Raw genomic sequence first — 18,449 nt, forward strand, 5'->3', positions numbered from 1 at the left:
GGTTGTATAGTATATGTCAAATCTCAGCCTACAGCTCATATTTATAGCTAGTCTTAAAAAACCTTGAAAGAAGCACATTAGAAAGGAAATGCTGACACAACTTAATCTCAACAACACACATGCTGCTGTAATAAAGAAAAAAATGCAAGAAAAGGCTGACTTAGATAAAGATGAAAAGGAAGGTGTGGGTAGGAAATGTACCTTTTTAGTATACTGTCAATTAACATTTTCGTATCAGATCATTTTATTTTAGGGTGAAATTCATCTTTGTGCAGAAATCTGGTGCAAGACTTAATATTAAACCCTATTTAAACTCAAAATAGGATTTAAACTGAATTTTAAGTGATGTATAGGTCTTATGTGAGATCTCTGCACAGTGGTGAATTTCACCACTGCTATGTATTTACTTGTAAACAGTAATGCACAACCATGTGATTTAATTACCATAAGCTGTCTACATTCACTTAGAATCCCTTAAAGTTTGAACCTACCCTGTGGTTAGAACTGAACCATGTGCCACCTTTGCTGGCTTGGGAAATTGGTGATTGTTCACATGTGAGCAATTACAGCAATAGATTTTCCAGCATATACAACAAACATGCATATAGTTGGCACCCTTAAAATTCCTCTACCATTTGGAAGATTTTACGTGTGTGAGAGCTGTTCCCTGTAAGTATAATGAGGAATACCACAACAACTAGTGAAAGCTTTCCATATGCTAGAATACGTACTATATGAAAGGGCAACATAGCATGGGACACTGGCTCTGGCAGTTCATGGAAAATTTCTGTTGATGTTGTTTTATATAAAACCTATTTGTGTTCTTTCCAAAAAAATTAAATAAAGGACTTAAATTGATGTGTGAGGGAAAAAATGATTATTCTTGATTTTTTTTTCAGTTTCTTAATCTTGTTTTGTTTACCTCAAAAGTATTCCCATTATGCTGAGTCTTGTAAGAGCACGCAGACAGCCTTATGACACCAAAAAGCTTAAAATCTAAGAGTCTAATACTCCAAAATACTCTAAAATACAGTTTCATAATTTATTTTGGCATGACAAGCTATACATGTGTTCCCAGAGTGTGTAAAGAGACCTCTTAAATATCTGTCAGAAGTAGGAACAATCTGGTCCAGGGAGCGGGGTTCACACTGAACTGGGTCAGTCAGTCAGTTTCTGCTGCTCTCTGTGTCTAACTCTTTATCACTACAACAAGGAAGAGGAAAAACATTTTAAAAAAGGAAAAGTTAGTTGTAAAATCACAAAAATTGGCACAAGGACTTAGAAACTGGGATAATACCTGAAATTGCTTTTAATTTATTTTTTTTAATGGTTATATTTCAAGTTCATAGCCTCCTCTTCATGGGTTACTTGTTTAAACTGTTTTAATCTTTTTATAAATGTTTGGTAAATCTTTACTCAACGTTACCACTTTTCCTGCCTTTAACAGTGGGATGTTCTGTGATGGGAATCATACTTATCTTATTGAGCCAGAAGAAAACTACACTTCACATGTAAGTAGAACTTCAGTCAACCCAGTATTCAGATACACAAGAGATACAGAAAACAAAAAAGCCTCATCCTCAGCCTTGCACCTATAGCTTTGGGGCTGGAGTCCTTGTCCTCCCACTTTCAGCAGCTAGTTGATCTATTGCTCTCAGGGCCGGCTCCAGGGTTTTTGCCGCCTCTAGCGGCAAAAAAAAAAGCCACAATCGTGATCGGCAGCAGCTCCACTGCACCACTTTCTTCTTCAGTGGCAATTCAGTGGCAGATCCTTCCCTCTGAGAGGGATCGAGGGACCAGCTGCCGAATTGCTGCTGAAGGGCTCGACTTGCCACCCCTTCCCCTTGGCCGCCCCAAGTACCTGCTTGCTGAGCAGGTGCCTGGAGCCGGCCCTGATTCCTCTAAAGGTGCAAACCAAAGGCAGTATATTGCATCTAGTATTTGAGTTCCCAGTTGTTAAATACAGTATCAGGAAAACAGGAGGAGTTTTCCTCCAATAATAATAATATAATAAAATAAAATAATGGTTTTCCTCCAATAACACATGTCTTAGCTACCCCTTGGTAGCTTCTTTAAAATGACCTCTTGGTCATTTGTCGGTGCTGAAAATCAGTTAAAACCGTATATATACATATCCATTTGCATTTCATATTATTTAACTTTAGGAAATTTAGACCCCAATCCAGCAAAACATTTAAGCACGTGCTTAACTTTAAGCATGTGATTAGACCCGTTGACTTTAAAGGACCTACTTGTATGTTAAAAGTAAAATACATGCTTAAGTGCTTTGCTGAATCAGGGCCTTAATGATCACATCATAATTGGGAAAGGAGGAGAAGAATCCTTGAGGTTTGATAACCTCCAGTGTTCCATTATTTCTCCAACATATTGGTTTGGTACCTAATGCAAAAGGGTTTCTATCTCCCTAATATTCGTGAGATGGTTCATTTTATTGTGGCTTAATGCATTCTACTGTTTACTATTTCAGGAGGATTTCCATTTCCACTCTGTTTACAAATCCAGGTTATTTGAATTTCCTTTGGACGACCTGCCATCTGGTATGATTGTTTGTAATGCTCTCTTCTTTTAACTTGTGTCTTATTTTGCCACATTTGTTTATCATATTTGGTTGCTAATCTTCTTTGAGGCCTTTCTCTGTTGTTTACTTTTTCTGCTTAAGTAAAAAACATATGGGGCTGGGAGGGAGAAACCTAACTATTAACTCAAACCTCATCTCAATCTTCATATTGTTCATATTTTTTAAATAAACTGTGAAGAACTGAATGCTTTATCTGCCATTACACATACAATATGTACTTTACATAAAAAGTCATGGCAACCTAAAGGTTAATGAAAATAATCCCATAGTTACCGAGGACTGATGAACATCAGTGGCCTCACCCACTATGAGATAAAGGAATGTCTACTAGTCTGAGTGTAGGACTAGAAAACTGGATTTTCCGAGTTTTATCCTAGTTCTGACTCTTAACATTTCTGCTTCAGTCTTTCCATCTTAAATGACATTGGGGTGTCATAAAGTTTACTTACTTAATTGTAAAGTACTCTGAAGATGGAAAAGAAGTGCACAGTATTACTGATGCATCCCCATAAACACTTTATATTATGTATGGAATTAGACAAGGTTTAAAAAATGAACGTTGATTGTGAGAAGACAGCTTGGTATCCATAGGGTGACCAGACAGCAAGTGTGAAAAATCAGGACAGCTGGTGGGGGGTAATAGGAGCCTATATAAGAGAGAGACCCAAAAATCGGGACTGTCCCTATAAAATTGGGACATCTGGTCACCGTAGGTAGCCAATGCTGAAAATTCAAACTTTTCTAAGGCATATCCCCATTCTGTCAAGGGTTTATCAGTTTGGAAATGTAATTTCCTACGTATATAGCTTATCCCGGAGGAATGAGACCAGCAGTACTAAACTGCTGATTTCTTCAAGTCAATTGCAGATGCCTAGTTTATAGTATGGTAGTGCTCAGGACTGGGGCTATGTTGCATTGAATATGGAATATGAGACCTAATAATGAAGTGCACGTTGTGTGGGAAGCACTCTGGAGGATGGCTTCTGAAAGAGACAGAGGTAGCGTGACTACTGAGTTGGCAGCTCTGTGTTTCAAAATGTATGAGTAAAGGATGAGATCTTTTGGAACTAGAATTGTGTGTCTTGTAGGAAAAGGACTTTATCAATGGTGAAATGTTATGTTTTCACAGACTTTGGGAGAAAAAAATAAATGTAATTTTGAATTTTTTATGACTATGAAAAGCATTTTTTCTGCAAGCAGAAATCTATCATTTAACCTTCCCCAAAGCCCTTTGACTTTCAAAGTATGTCAAACTTTTGTTGCAAATATTGAGACTTTCCATTTGGGGCAGTTTCAGAAATATCCAATTTTGCTGGTTTTGCCACCACAACTCTGTGTTGGTTGAGATGGGGAAATGTTGCCATTTGATCAAATTGTGGAATACTAATGAAAATAACTTAAGTATATGACTACTAACGAAGTGGAGAAACTGCATATGGCACTAATCTTGTGCAACTGTGTGGTAGAATCCCATACCTGAATAGGTTAATTATAAGTAGCAAGTTTCATAACAACATGTTATAAACTTTGTCTATCCCATTGGCTTGCTCTCTCTATGTTCACTTACATTGTTATAAACCTGTCCTCAGTTTCAGGTTTGCAATGAAAGTTTTAGCACCTGCAGCAGATTCTATACTAATGAAAAACTATTTTTTCATTATTTCCATATATATTTATATGGAATATATTATATTATGAAATATATAAATATATTTATTTAGCTTTCCTTTGCCTTTATTGTAAATGTATGTGTAGCTCCAATTGTGTGATATACATATGCTGACTGGAGATATAAACCACTTAACATGAAATCCTGTTCCCACTGAAGTCAATGGCAAAACTTCCATTGACTTGGATGGGGCCAGGATTTCACTCTGGATCTTCACTGATTTTTATATATTATCATAATTGGAAATAGTGGCTTTACAGCACTTAAACTTTTCTGTCTGTTTCCTTAAACAGATGTGATATATTTGAAATTACTAACTTGTAGTATTTTTATTTTTTACTTTTTTATTTACTGCAGCAGGACTATTTCACTAATCCTGTCCTTTAAGACTGTTGTTATAACAAAAAGTGCTTTGCCCTGTACTTTATATTGCCAATATTTCTCTTCTTTTCTATTCTCCCACCTTTACTGTGGATTTACATGCCCTAAGAAACTTCTAATTTGATTCCAGAATTATTTGTTCTTATCCAGGGGTGAAAATAACTCCAGACACTTATTGGTACAGGGCCAGGGCCAGCTCTAGAAAGGGTGGGGCCTTGGGCAGAAGGGGCGGGGCCAGCATCCCCAGACCAACCCTTCCAGGCCGCCTGGCCCGCACTGCCCGGGGCTCCAGTGGCGATTTGAATTTTAAATTGCTGGCCCCAGGGCCACTGCTCCCTTTGCTTCCCCCGTTCATCAGTGGTCGGGGGGGGTCAAGGGGCAGGAATGTTAAAAGCACTGCAGAGTCCTTTGCTGTGGCAGCTTTTTAATGTTCCCCCCCCCCATCCCCGTCAGTGGCCCTGCTGGTAGGGCCATTGATTGGCGGGGGGGAGCGCAGCAACATTAAAGCACTGCCGTGGCAAAGGACCATCCTTAAGGAGTTACCGCAGCAGCACTTTAACATCCCTGCCCCTTTTGCCTCCCCTGTTGGTGGCCCTGCTTGTACCAGCAGGGCTGCCAATGGGGGAGGCAAAAGGGGCAGGGACATTAAAGCGCTGCCATAGCAGCGCTGCGTATGGCCAGTTTGGGTTCTTACCGGTATGCCATACCACCTCACTTTCACTCCTGTTCTTATCCCTAGTAGGCTCTATGCATAACTTACAATTTCCAGTCAGTGCTGCATTATGAACGTACTTTGATGTACCACAAGCCTTTTACACTGATAGTGGAAAGGCAAAAATTAACAGAATGGGGTGATTTCATATCAGTAATAACCAAAGCAAATGATATGATATCTCATCAGTAGCAACATACGTATTTATATTCTTCTGTTCCATGGGAATTAAAAAATATTATTAGAGAATAAATTATACTCCTCTGCGTGATCTTATGTTATGCACCTGTCAAATGTCACTGACTGTGAAGGATTAAGACTTTGAAGAGAGAAAATCCAGGGTTCTCCAAGAGGCTGGTAATTCAGTAGGTGGTACTTTTTCCTCAGAGTCCATACTAAATCAGTCAGTGCTCTGGAATGCTGATAAGAGACACTATGCCATCGGAGGTGCTGTTTTTCAGATGAGACAAAGTAGATGTTGTGATCTTCAGTGGTCATAAAAGTTCTCACAGGACTTTTTCAAAATAGTGATCAGATTCCAAACTTGGTTTGTTACATCCCTATTTCTATTTCAATTTCTTTTGTGATTTCAATTGATCATGGTACTCTTCCTGAGATACTTTTGGATGGGAAAGTGCTATGCTTGTTCTTGTCATTACCATTCACTTGTAAAATGTTGTGAAGTATTACTGTGTGTTGTTACATAGCTGCTACATTCCACTCCAAATATGGCTTCATTTTTATGGAAGGTTAAATGATCCTTAAATAGTTTGTAAATTATTAAAGTAGTCTGAGATGCTATATAAATGTAAGATATTATTATTTCACCAATAAAAAGTTGTAATTTTACCATTTGTCTTCTGGTGGCCCTACAAATCTTTCAATCAAAAGTTAATAGTTGATGGCATGACACCAAAACATGGACTGGATCTACATTATAAGGATAGGTAGGATATATAAAAGCACTCACAAAAAACAGACAAGTAACAATAAATTTTGAAAGTGGTTCATGTTGATTCATTGTGAGATCTGGGTGCTGGCCCTCCGGGATAACAGGAGCCCCCATTAGCTGACCCTGGCTGTGATTGAATTAGTCTGATCCTCTTCCTATTATTCTCTTGTTGCAGAGCATGTTACACTTAGCATTTCAGTTATTGTACAGCAGCAGAATGTCTTCAAAAGTATTCACATTTTCTGTTCTGTAAGAAGAACTCTAAGAATATGTAAAACATATGGTGGAATACAGACTGAGGACCCGACCCTGGAAACTCTTATGCAGATAAATAACTTCATTTTACAGATCCAGACTATCACGGCTACCCCTCTGATACTTCATTCAGATGAGCAATACCATTTGTTTCAAAGGAACTACTTTTATGAGTGAAGTTATTGCATACATTTTTGCAGGATTGGATCTTAAGTGAGTACCAGACATTGTCTGATGAGAAAGTTTATAATAAGTAGAGCTGGGCAAAAAAATTTGGGATGAATAGTTAATTCACCAAAAATGCAGTTTTGTGAACAGAAAGTATTCATGAATTTGGGTCAGAATTAGCAAATAATTTCATCCAGGAAGAAAAGAACATTTTTAAAAGTCTAAATGGAAGGACATTTTGTTTCAAAATGTAGCCATATTTATTTTTTGTTTAAAAAAAAATGAAACAACAACAGCAACAGACAAGAATTTCATTCTGGATTGTACAAAATGTATTTTTTGACTTAAAACAAAAAAAATCAGCTTTACATTTTACTGAAAAAAAAATGAAAAAATTCATTTCTGGTTGTCCTGGGAAAAAAATCATTTTGGATTTTTTTTGGGGGGGCAGGGGGCATTGAACCAAAAAATCAGTTATTAATTCAGCTCTAACAATAAGTATAGCATCTATGACCGTGCTTTACTCATACTCCACTGTGGGAAAAAGATACTCACAAGTGTTTTTTGTTGACATACGCCAATCACTTATGTTTTGCTCTTATGATATGTATTATCACTAGAAACTCATGCAGGTCCACTTTGAGTTTTAGGTCTTATCAACCATTGCCATCCTTTCACTTTATGAATCTGCATTGTTGTTTTATCCTGGTGTTGGATCACATGTACAAATGCACTAGTTGGTATAAAGTATATGCAGTATGAGCAGAAGTGGAGATGTTGGAAATGTTTATAACCAAATATGAAAGCAGATGGTTTGGGATTTCATTACAAAACCAAACCTGGAGTGCAGAGATATGTGAGTTGGAAGTGCCTAATTTTGCACAGCCCCATATGCCTTTTTACCAGCTTTGCTAAAATGACTCTGGAATATGGAAAACAGTGCTCAGCCCTTCATGATTAGTACCTCCAAAAGTTAAAGAAAGAGCAGAAAAGGGAAATTAGAATATTAAAGAGGATTTGACATAAAATGAGAAAGACTGCTGGAACTTTCATGTAGTCTCACTGAAAGTTGATTAAAGGGATAGGCAATGACTATAAAGATGTGAAAGTTGTTAATACAAGAGAAGAAAAGGACTTCTGTCTGTAGCAGACACCATTGAAACAACAAATAAGAATCTAAAACTAATGAGGGAAAAGTTCAGGTTGGATATTAAAAATGGTGAGTTGTTGTGTTCTGTTTAGCTTATACTGTACCCATCACTGGGGTTTATGAGCACCTAGTAAAATGGGATTTGGCAAAAGAATAAACTTCTCAGTACTCATGATTAGAAGTTTAAAAAAATTAAAGACCTAGTGGGATTAGTGTGGGGTAATATACTGATTGTGGGGATTCTAAACATCCCAAAGGGTCTCTCCCAATTCTAACATGTATTACACTGTGAATATAGTCACCTTAAAGCATAAATTAACACAAAGAGCAATCACATTGAATTAATGTAGCCATAGCAAGTATAGTTGTTTCCTGCATTCCAGAAAATATGATTCAGTTCATGGTAGCACCATTCTAATAATACTCACCATACAGTATTTGGTGAAATTTAGTCTTTGAACATCAGTTATATCTTCTGAGGATGAAGTCCACAGAATGGCTATATTAGCAGACCTGCACTATTAATAGCAGAATTCTTATAATTTCTCTGCTGTTGGGAAAAGTAGCTATAATGTTGCCTCCTTTCTAGAAGAAGAATTGAAAAATGAAATCATTATCAGATCTAATTCACAGAAAATGAAAATTTCCATGTTGTATTCATGCTGCCCCAATATATATTGGGAACATTCGATTTATTTGGCTTTGTTTTCCACTTAGAATTCTGGCAAATGAACACCACATCACAGAAGTTCGTTGTAAAGCCAAGACACAAAAGGAGTAAAAGACAGGTATGTGCCCATACAATTTCTAAAGAATGTGCCACCAAACTTTGTTTGCAGCTAATAAAGGAATCTCTCCAGATAAAGTCCTATTGCTTGTGTTGTTTTAGCATGAGACCTACATAAATAAATAAAAACAGTTGCAAAGGCAGTATCTGAGTAACATTACTGGAACCTGCTGAAGAAATCCCTTCTTAGGCGTGAAGCATCTGTGTTGCATCATGCAACCATGAGCTACTGGAAATGGAATTTCAAGAGAACAAACAGATATCCCAAATCATGCTAATGTTGTCATGCTTTGCCATGGCTTTCCCTCTTGCAAACCTCAGCTACATTCATTCTGCCATTACTGAATTGCCAAACCACAACATCTGGGGATTATGATGTTGTTACCTCTAGAATGAAATGATCTTTGTTCTTTAATTGAAGTTAGAAATACTGTACCAATTTGAAATATAGTGTTTGGTTCCTTCATTGAAAAGAAAATTGCATTTAACAAAGTAGCTGCAGGTAGTCATGTAGTTATATGAAAGGAAAGCAGGACAAATTAAAATTTACTATTATAAACTGAGAGCACCATTCTTGTTTATTATGATGAGAGGTCATTAATTGTTGATATTTATCTTAAGTTTGAAAATATAATATAAATCCTTTATATTTGGGATGAGTGTTATGACCAGGTTAAAAAACAACTATTTATTCCACAAGATTCACTGAAGTTTAGATTTTTAATGTGCTCTCAGTAGATACTCCTTGTAGCTTTTATTTTAAAAAAAGTAAATCTCCCACAGCACAGTGAGCCATGTAAAATATATATGCCACTTTTAAAATTTGTTCTGATAATACAGATATGCATTTAGTGAAGCACGGTCAGAGGTTATGGTAAGGCAGATATAACATGCTCTGGAGTTTGCAAAAGTTTCTTGGTTCTCTTTAGTCTGATTTGAGACCTAGGCATGGCACAGAGATGGTGCTGGTCTGTTGGTGATGGACAAAGGTAGTGTGTCTGTATTGAGTTTTACATCTGTCAGTACCTCTGACATCATTGATCATGAAGCGTATGTCTACCCAGCAATTAAATATGCACAGCTGGCCCGGATCAGTTGATCTGGGCTTGTGGAGCTCAGGCTGTAGGGCTGTAAAATTGCTGTGTAGACATTTGGGTTTGGGCTAGAGCCTGAGCTCTGGGACCCTGCAAGAGGGGAGGGTTCCAGAGCCCAGGGTCCAGACTGAGGCCAAATGTCTACACTGCAATTAAGCAGCCTCATAGCCCAAGCCCCATGAGCCTGAGTCAGCTAACACAGGCCAGCTGTGGGTGTTTAATTGCAGTGGAGGCATATCCTAAGTGATGTTGAAACATTGTGCATACAGACAGAGTTGCTCTTGATTGGCCCTGTTCTTTTCTCTTGGGAGAACTTTTAAAGTGTAAGGCATACTTGGGTGGCTGCTCATCGGCCTCAAAAATATTTTCCTTTAGGATATTACAGAGATTTAGCCTGTCACCCTTCTATGCATATGTAAACCCACTAAGTTAAGTAGCAACATGATGTTGGTCACGGTGCTATTGGTATGCTCTCCTCTTTTGGACCTAGATGGCTCGTTCATTTACTTTCTGAGAATTTGAACAAAATTAGGTGAGGGGTAGCTTAACAAGGCTCACTCTGGATAAATCTCAGATGATGATGCTGGACTGGGGGAATAGCCAGAGGGAATAGCAGTAGGAATACCTGCTCCATTGATTGAAGGGGGGTATTCCTGCATTTTGTAACTAAAGAATTCATTTTGGATTGACATACAAAAAGCACGGTCCCTGCGTAAAAGAGCTTGCAGTCTATATTAGTCACAGATGACATATGACAGGTAACCTACTGCACCAGGGTAATAGGTGATGGTAAAAGCTTGGAGGGATAGAGATATTTAGGAGACATCAGGGACTTTTTCAAAAGTGCCTAAGTCTCATTGAATGTCAATGGGACTTAGGCTCCTAAGCACCTAAATCACTTTTGAAAATGAGATGTAGGATCCTAAGACACTTAGGTGCTTTTTGAAAATGTTACCCGTCATCATTAAAAGATTTCACAAGCAACGTATGTGAGGGAAAGCCAGTGAAGGGATTTAAGAGGGAGTGTGACACACTAGGGTACAGTCCAGATTAATGTGGAGCTGGGGTGCCCTTTACTGTGCTTTGCTGCTGTAGCTTCTCGTCTGGACTGCTCACAGCCTCCAGCATACAAGTCACTCCCAGCTATGTCTATGTGAGTGCTGCAGCCAGCCAGCCACACCTTGGCTCTTACCAGCCTTGCTCATACAGCAGGGTAACCGCAACATGCTTAAAGTCTTAGATTTCCCCCCAGAAATGTATGTCTGGTACTGCCCAACCCTCTCCCAGACAATACAAGTTTATATAAATTCTATTATTTCTTTAATAGAAATAAATTATACACAATTTGTCACCACAAATGGAGTCTGCCAAACACTTTAATTTAAACACACTGGATTAGATAAAACAATAAAACAAGTTTATTAACTAAAAAGAGAGAGGTTTTAGGTGAATACAAGTAATGAAGCATAAAAGTCAGAGATAGTTATAAGAAAATAAAGTTAAAATGCTACTGGTACCTAACTTAACAATCTATATCAGATTTGAGCAAAATTTCTTACCATATGCTTTCAGCAGTCTTTCTGACCTAACCCTCTAGGTCAGGACCTCTTCTCCCAGAATCCAATGAAGTCTTCCTCCGTTGCTTCAGATGTAGAGAAAGTGATAGGAAAGGAGAGAGAGATGGGGTCTCTTGGGTGTTGGCCCCTCCTTTTTATAGTTTCAGCCTGCTTTTGAAAAACATTTACAGCTGGGTACCAGGAGGCAAAAGATCTATGTGGAAGGATGTTCCCTGCTTCTTTTTTTCACCTTGTGAGCTGCCTTTGTCTCCCCTTGCTGCTTGAAGACTGTTTCAGTGGTGGGTAAACTGTGATGTGCGGGCCACATGCAGCCCATCAAGGTAAGCTGATGCAGGCCGCAAGACATTTTGCAGAGATTGATCATCTGCCGGCATGGCCGTCTGAAGCTCCAAGTGGTCGCTGTCAAGGCTGATTCCCCACTCTCGCAGAAGGTGGGGGCCAGCAAGGATTTTAAAGATTAATACTGGCCACTCCAGGCTGGTATTAAACTCCCAAGGTTACAGTTTCTCTCTGACCTTGGATCGGTAGATGCTGCCACCGCCCAAATGCAAAAAAAACCCTTTGAAACCAGAAAGACGCACTTGGGAATTCCTTCCTGTGTACCTTCAAGCCCTTTCACACACACACCCTCCTGTGAAGAGCTGAGAAAGAAGAACAAAGAAAATCAGCTGTTGCCACCAGCTAATTTAACAACATGTGCACAAACCTCTTAGGACACCAAAAATCCAATCCTGTTCTTTAAAAAAGGTAAATGTTATTAAAAACAAAAAGAAATTTAGGAATTTAGGCTTTTGCTAGATTTTAAAAAACCCACTTACAAAATTTAAACATCAAGAATAACCTTCTTGTCCAGCTGAAAGGTTACAAGCAAAACAAAAAGCATTTGGGGTTAGCACAGAGAAGTCTACAAGCCAATAAGAAATAAACCTAATCGCGTCTTTCTAGACATTCCCTAATTTACGCACGTATCTGGGGTTTCAGACAAGCAATCTCCAGGTATGAGTTGATGGTTTTTCATATCTGATTTAAGTTTCTCACAGCATAACTGCTCCCTGTCCCTCTCTTTCCCGGAGAATCACAACACACAGGCAAAGGGAAGTTTTTTTTCCCAATTTTAAAAAGTTCAAGCCCTTCCATTGGCTCTTTTGGTCAGGTGCCCACTCCTTTCCTTTTACCTGTGGGCTTGTTAACCCTTTCAGGTAAAGCAAGTAGAGAACAACCATCAAGAGTGATTTCATAGCCAACTGGCTGGCTGGGTGTCCACAAAAGGGAGCTATCACCCCTCTCATTTATTACAGTCATGATCCCTGGCCAATGGGAGCTGTGGGAAGCGGCGGGCCACAGGGACGTGCTAGCCATCACTTCCTGCAGCTCCCATTGGCCAGGAATGGTGAACCGTGGCCACTAGCAGCTACAGGGGGCTGTGCCTAAGACGTTCAATGTCCGCAAAATGTCTCGCAGCTCGCAATCAGCTTACCCTGATGGGCCACAGGTTGCCCACCACTGCTCTGTTTACTGCTTAAGTGCAAATTAGGCAGAGCACACAGACCTGTTTGCCAACCTCAATTTGGAACATGTGGAAATAACACCATACAGTGGAATTTTATAACTTCACATACAGTCTTGCCACAAAATTTTATCAGGACAATACTGATCAGCAAATTATGAGTTTTCAAATTATACTTTACAAGACATACATTGTACAAAGATTATTACAACAGTGTGTAGGATTTGGACAGAGGGGTACATTCTGTCACAGAGTGAGAGGGTGCGAGCAGCAGCAGAAGATGATTTCAGCAGCAGCTGTTCAGAGGGAGATGAGAAGTGGGGAGACCAGTGAGGAGAAGGTGGCATTACATGACCTATTATGAGCACTAAATTCACTTAGAAATATATACTCTCATTGATACTCTGCTGTCATGATTATCTCCACGAGTATGATACATGCACAAACACCTCCCAGAAAAGAAGCAAGGATTGAATGAAAAACAAGACTAAATGGATCAAAGAAAAGATAAGCGCATATTCACTGCCAGGAAAAAGAAACAGGGAAATAAAAAAAATGAGTCACATAAATAATTTTTGTGAAATTCACTTTACATCAAATAGTGCTAGAGGGATTGTTTAACTTTTCATAAACAAGAAGCAGTTGCTATAGATTTACAGCAACAATAACATAATTCTGCTGGGAAGACCAGGGGAAATAAAAGCATCATTTAGAAACGTGGCTGTGAATATCTGTAAACTGGAAGGAAATGTGACACTTAATTGATTGTGTATTAATGATAGTTGATTGATTTAGAATTTGAATAAGCAGTATAGCCCTTACAAAAAGGCTTTTTTTGGGGGGGGGGGAAGGTAATTGTGCCATTCTGAGAGTTTGTAGCAATTTTGTGAGTTTACAACTGGTACCAAACACATTTTTAAAAATGTAGATATTATTTAGGTTCTCTTTCAGAAATCTAGGGTTCTTTTAGAAAGTTCTACATTTATTTTGTAGGATTTACACCTATTCTGGAGGGAATGGGGGCAGAGGACACACTGCAGTTTATATACATTTATTATATATCTATAATTTTCCTGTTAACCCTCCAGAAATAATCTGCTGACCAGAAGTGGAGTTAAAAGATTGTCCCTTGGAAATACAGGCAGATCTAACATATGTACAAATATACAATAGTTTTTTAATAGTTCTACAGTCAGTATAAATGACAAAAAATGGTGGAAGAATGGCAGCATTTCTAATAAATGAGAATACAGGGAAATGAATTCACAGAATTATAGAAGATTAGGGTTGGAAGAGATTTCAGGAGGTCATCTAGTCCAACCTCCTGCTCAAAGCAGGACCAACCCCAACTAAATCATCCCAGCCAGGGCTTTGTGAAGTCAGGCCTTAAAAGCCTCTGAGGATGGAGATTCCATCACCTCACTAAGTAACCCATTCCAGTGCTTTACCACCCTCCTAGTGACATAGTTTTTCCTAATATCCAACCTAAACCTCCCCCACTGCAACTTGAGACCATTGCTCCTTGTTCTATCACTTGCCACCACTGAGAACAGCCTAGCGCCATCTTCTTTGGAACCCCCTCACCCTTCAGGTAGTTGAAGGCTGCTGTCAAATTCCACTCACTTTTCTCTTCTGCAGATTAAATAAGCCAAGTTTCCTCAGTCTCTCCTCATAAGTCATGTGCCCCAGCCCCTTAATCATTTTCATTGCCCTCTACTGGACTCTCTTCAGTTTGTCCATATCCTTTCTGTAGTGGGGGGGGGGGAAACTGGACACACTACTCCAGATGTGGCCTCACCAGTGCTGAATAGAGAGGAATAATCACTTCCCTTGATCTGCTGGCAATGCTCCTACTAATGCAGCCCAATATGCCATTTGCCTTCTTGGCAACAAGGGCACACTGTTGACTCAAATTCAGGTTCTTGTCCACTGTAATCCTGAGGTCCTTTTCTGCTGAACTGCTGCTTAGCCAGTTCGTTCCTAGCCTGTAGCAGTGCATGGGATTCTTCGTTCCTAAGTGCAGGACTCTGCACTTGTCCTTGTTGAACCTCTTTTGACCCAATCCTCCAATTAGTCCAGGTCACTCTGGCCCCTATCCCTACTTTCCAGTGTATCTATCAAGCTTAGTGTCATCCACAGATTTGCTGAGGATAAAATCCATCCCATCATCTAGATCATTAATGAAAATGTTGAACAAAACTGGCTCCAGGACCAACCCCTGGGGCACTCCGCTTGATATCAGCTGCCAACTAGACATCGAGCTGTTGATCACTACCCGTTGAGCCCAACGATCTAGCCAGCTTTCTATCCACCTTATAGTCCATTCATCCAATCCATACTTCTTTAACTTGCTGGCAAGAATACTGTGGAAGACCATATCAAAAGCTTTGCCCTTGTTGATGTGGCAAATTAAGATTTGTTTCCAGTTGCCCTTTAAACAGCTATTGTTTGTTAATCTTTCTGCAGGTTCATCAGATTTCACGTAAAGTTGAGGAGGAAACAAAATACATTGAGTTAATGATTGTGAATGATCATCTAATGGTAAGACTTGCGTACTTTGCTATTTGAAATACATCAATAATTTGATTGTCTTATCTGCCTTCAAGGCATAAACAATAAAGTACACCAATGATCTTATTAATACAGTTTATGTCCTAAAGGCTGATTCTGATATCACTTATATCATTGTGTGACTCCAGTGAAGTTACTCCTGATTTTCACCAGCATAACTAAGAATTAAACCTAAAAAATGTACAGAACAAGAATTTGACACCGAGTGACCTGCTGAATATCTGACTCCAAGCTGATGGTATATTATATTTACCTATAATAACTAAACAATCCATAATGTTAGTCTGCAGTTTACTGGTGTCTGTGCACAGAATCATTGTTTGTTTTTGTTTTTTTTAATGAGAATGCACCTCACTTACTTTGTTACAGTACTAAAGGGCTCTTTAACCTAGCAGAGAGAGGCATAACAAGAATCTACAGGTGGAAGTTAAAGCCAGACAAGTTCAAATTAGAAATTAGGCACAATTTTTTAACAGTGATGTTCATTAACCATTGGAAAAAATTACTAAAGGGAGTTGTGGATTCGCCATCTCTTGAAGTCTTCAAATCAAGACTGAATGCATTTCTGGAAGCTATTGGTTAGTCAAATGCAAATAATAGGGGTCAATACAAGAGTAACTAAATGAAATTATCTGGTATATGTTATACAGTAGGTCAGATTAGATAATCTTATGATCCCTTCTGGCCTTAAACTCTATGGCTCTATAATAGTTATGCTTCCCTAGGCTTTTTTTCAATTATGAACAGCTTCTCCTAAGCAATGCCCACATTTGCAAAGATACTCATCAAATACTAGACAGAATACACAGCCATCCTTAAATAATTTAAATAACAGAGCTTTATTCCTTTGAACCCTGTGTTGGGTGAGCATAGCAATAACGTCAAGGGTGACAGTGATTTCTGTCACAACAGAAGATGGTAGTTGGTGTTCAGAATTCTCTTTATTACATGGGCTGTGTTTGAACCAGAAGAGCAGGAGTCATTGCCTGCTACATGATATACCCATTTGAACACTGCTGTTTCCTGTTTAAAGTTTGCACATTAATTTTCTTGTAGGGTAAAATCATTTGATAAAATGTTTGTTCATTGAATAAATACAGCGATTATTTTATTTGCCTACGCTATGAACCTGGGTACATGTTAGAGAGAGGCATTCATTATATTTTAAGCAGTACACTTTATGCTAATCCTATTGTGTTTACAACACTATCTGAACTCTGAGCACCTAGTATCTTTTTCAGAGTCACACATTATGTTGCTGAATGTCCAAACAATTAGAATTAGATAACGTTCTAGCAAATATGTCTGTTTAACTTACCTTTTTCCTGTTTTTGCTGAGCCCACAAAAAGCAGTGCCTTATAATTGCTAAATTCCTGCCCAGTTGAGTACGTACTGTTATGCCATGTCTATGCAACAGCAGCACAGCTACAATGCTGCAGCTATGCTGCTGTAGGCTGTAGTATAGGTGCTTCCTATAACAATGGAAGGGAGCGTTCTGTCACTGTAGCAAGTCCATCTCTCCAAGCAGCAGCAACTAGGACAACAGAAGTATTCTTCTGTTGACCTGGCCACAACCACACTGAGGTTTAGGTCAGCAATAGCTATGGCTTTTTTCACATCCCTGAGCGATGCAGCTATTTGATCTAACTTTTGAGTGTAGACCTGGCCTTAGTGATTTCACAGATGTGAACAATCAGTGTTGGAAACTGCCTTTTCAGGGTAAGCAAGCTGTTCCCAGGGCTTATTGACTCTGTAGTATTTCTTCCTTAATATTCTCATTTTATATTGTACAGAGTATAAATTGTCACTATGGAACTTGGACAGAACCATCAAATACTGGAGAATTCTAAATGGATGTAACTTTACCCACAGGCAGTTTGCTAGCTCTGACTCTAATCTATGATGGATGTAACACACCAATGTATCTTATGGCAGCTGGAAAGAAACTAATATATTCAACATGCTCACTGTCTGGTCAATTAGACCCAAACTTTGCATTACTGTAAATTTTATATTGCCTGGTAAAGAATAAAAATTCACATTGTTTGTTAATTTTTCTGTGATGGAGAAATGGATTTAAATTAAAAGCAGAACAAAACAAAAAAACACAATACAATTTCCCCTGTTAGGCAATCATCTAAAAACAAAGAGAGAGTGATCAGTGCTGAATCTTCAGCGGCAGTTACTTCTAGAGATGTGCTTACATAACTGGGTCATAAACAAGGAAGTAAACCAAATGTCTCCATGAGAAATTTTGGTTGGAAAATATCAGTGTTTGCTGAAAAGAACAAAAATGGTCTGAAAATACATTTTATTTCCTGTCTTTTATTATTGATTCTGAATAATTAGCATGTATATAGAATATTTCATCTGTAGATCTTAAAGCCTTAATTTCAAAGCTAGGTAAATGGAGGTATAGGGAGATTTAGGGCCTGATTTTCAGAAGGGGCTAAGCACTGTCAGAGACACTTATTTCTGTTGAACTTGTGGAAGCTCAGCACTCCTTGAAAATGAAACTGTACGTGATTTGCACAAGGTCACACAGTAAATCAATGGCAGAGCTGAGACCAGAACCTTGGACCATTGCCCTATTCTCTTCTCTAAGAAGATGTTGTAAACAGTGATGAATTAAAAACAAAAGTGAAAATGTAGATAACAGGGTCCAGTATCCTTGAAAAACTTCTCAAAACATAACTGAAAATAATGTTTAAATAACTACTATATTTGTGAGAGAAGATGGGTGAGGTAATATCTTTTATTGGACCAACTTCTGTTGGTGAAAGAGACAAGCTTCTGATCTTACATAGAAGTTGGTCCAATAAAAGATATTATGTCATCCATCTTGTCTCTCTAATGTCCTGCGACCAACATGTCTACAACAACACTGCAAACAATAATGAAAGATACAATTTTTGTAATATTTCTGCATGTTCAGTGCATGGTAACAAATTAGTTTTAGCTAAAGTAAAATATTTCTTTTTAAAAGCTCTTCTGTGGTGCAACTACTAGTACTGAGATATTTTTAG

General features: G+C 38.5%; 1 protein-coding gene across 9 annotated transcripts in view; it reads left to right on the top strand.

The window, feature by feature from the left end:
- The window catches only part of ADAM22 (ADAM metallopeptidase domain 22), a 219,169-nt gene that overhangs the window by 137,650 nt on the left and 63,070 nt on the right, over nt 1-18,449 (top strand). For all 9 annotated transcript variants that reach the window (XM_030550490.1, XM_030550492.1, XM_030550493.1 and 6 more), the window contains exons 6-9: nt 1,448-1,511; nt 2,489-2,558; nt 8,604-8,674; nt 15,318-15,392. In XM_030550490.1, coding sequence (XP_030406350.1) covers nt 1,448-1,511; nt 2,489-2,558; nt 8,604-8,674; nt 15,318-15,392 — 280 coding nt within the window. The remainder of the gene's footprint in view (nt 1-1,447; nt 1,512-2,488; nt 2,559-8,603; nt 8,675-15,317; nt 15,393-18,449) is intronic.

The sequence above is a fragment of the Gopherus evgoodei genome, chromosome 2, assembly GCF_007399415.2.
Source record: "Gopherus evgoodei ecotype Sinaloan lineage chromosome 2, rGopEvg1_v1.p, whole genome shotgun sequence".
Lineage (NCBI taxonomy): Eukaryota > Metazoa > Chordata > Testudines > Testudinidae > Gopherus > Gopherus evgoodei.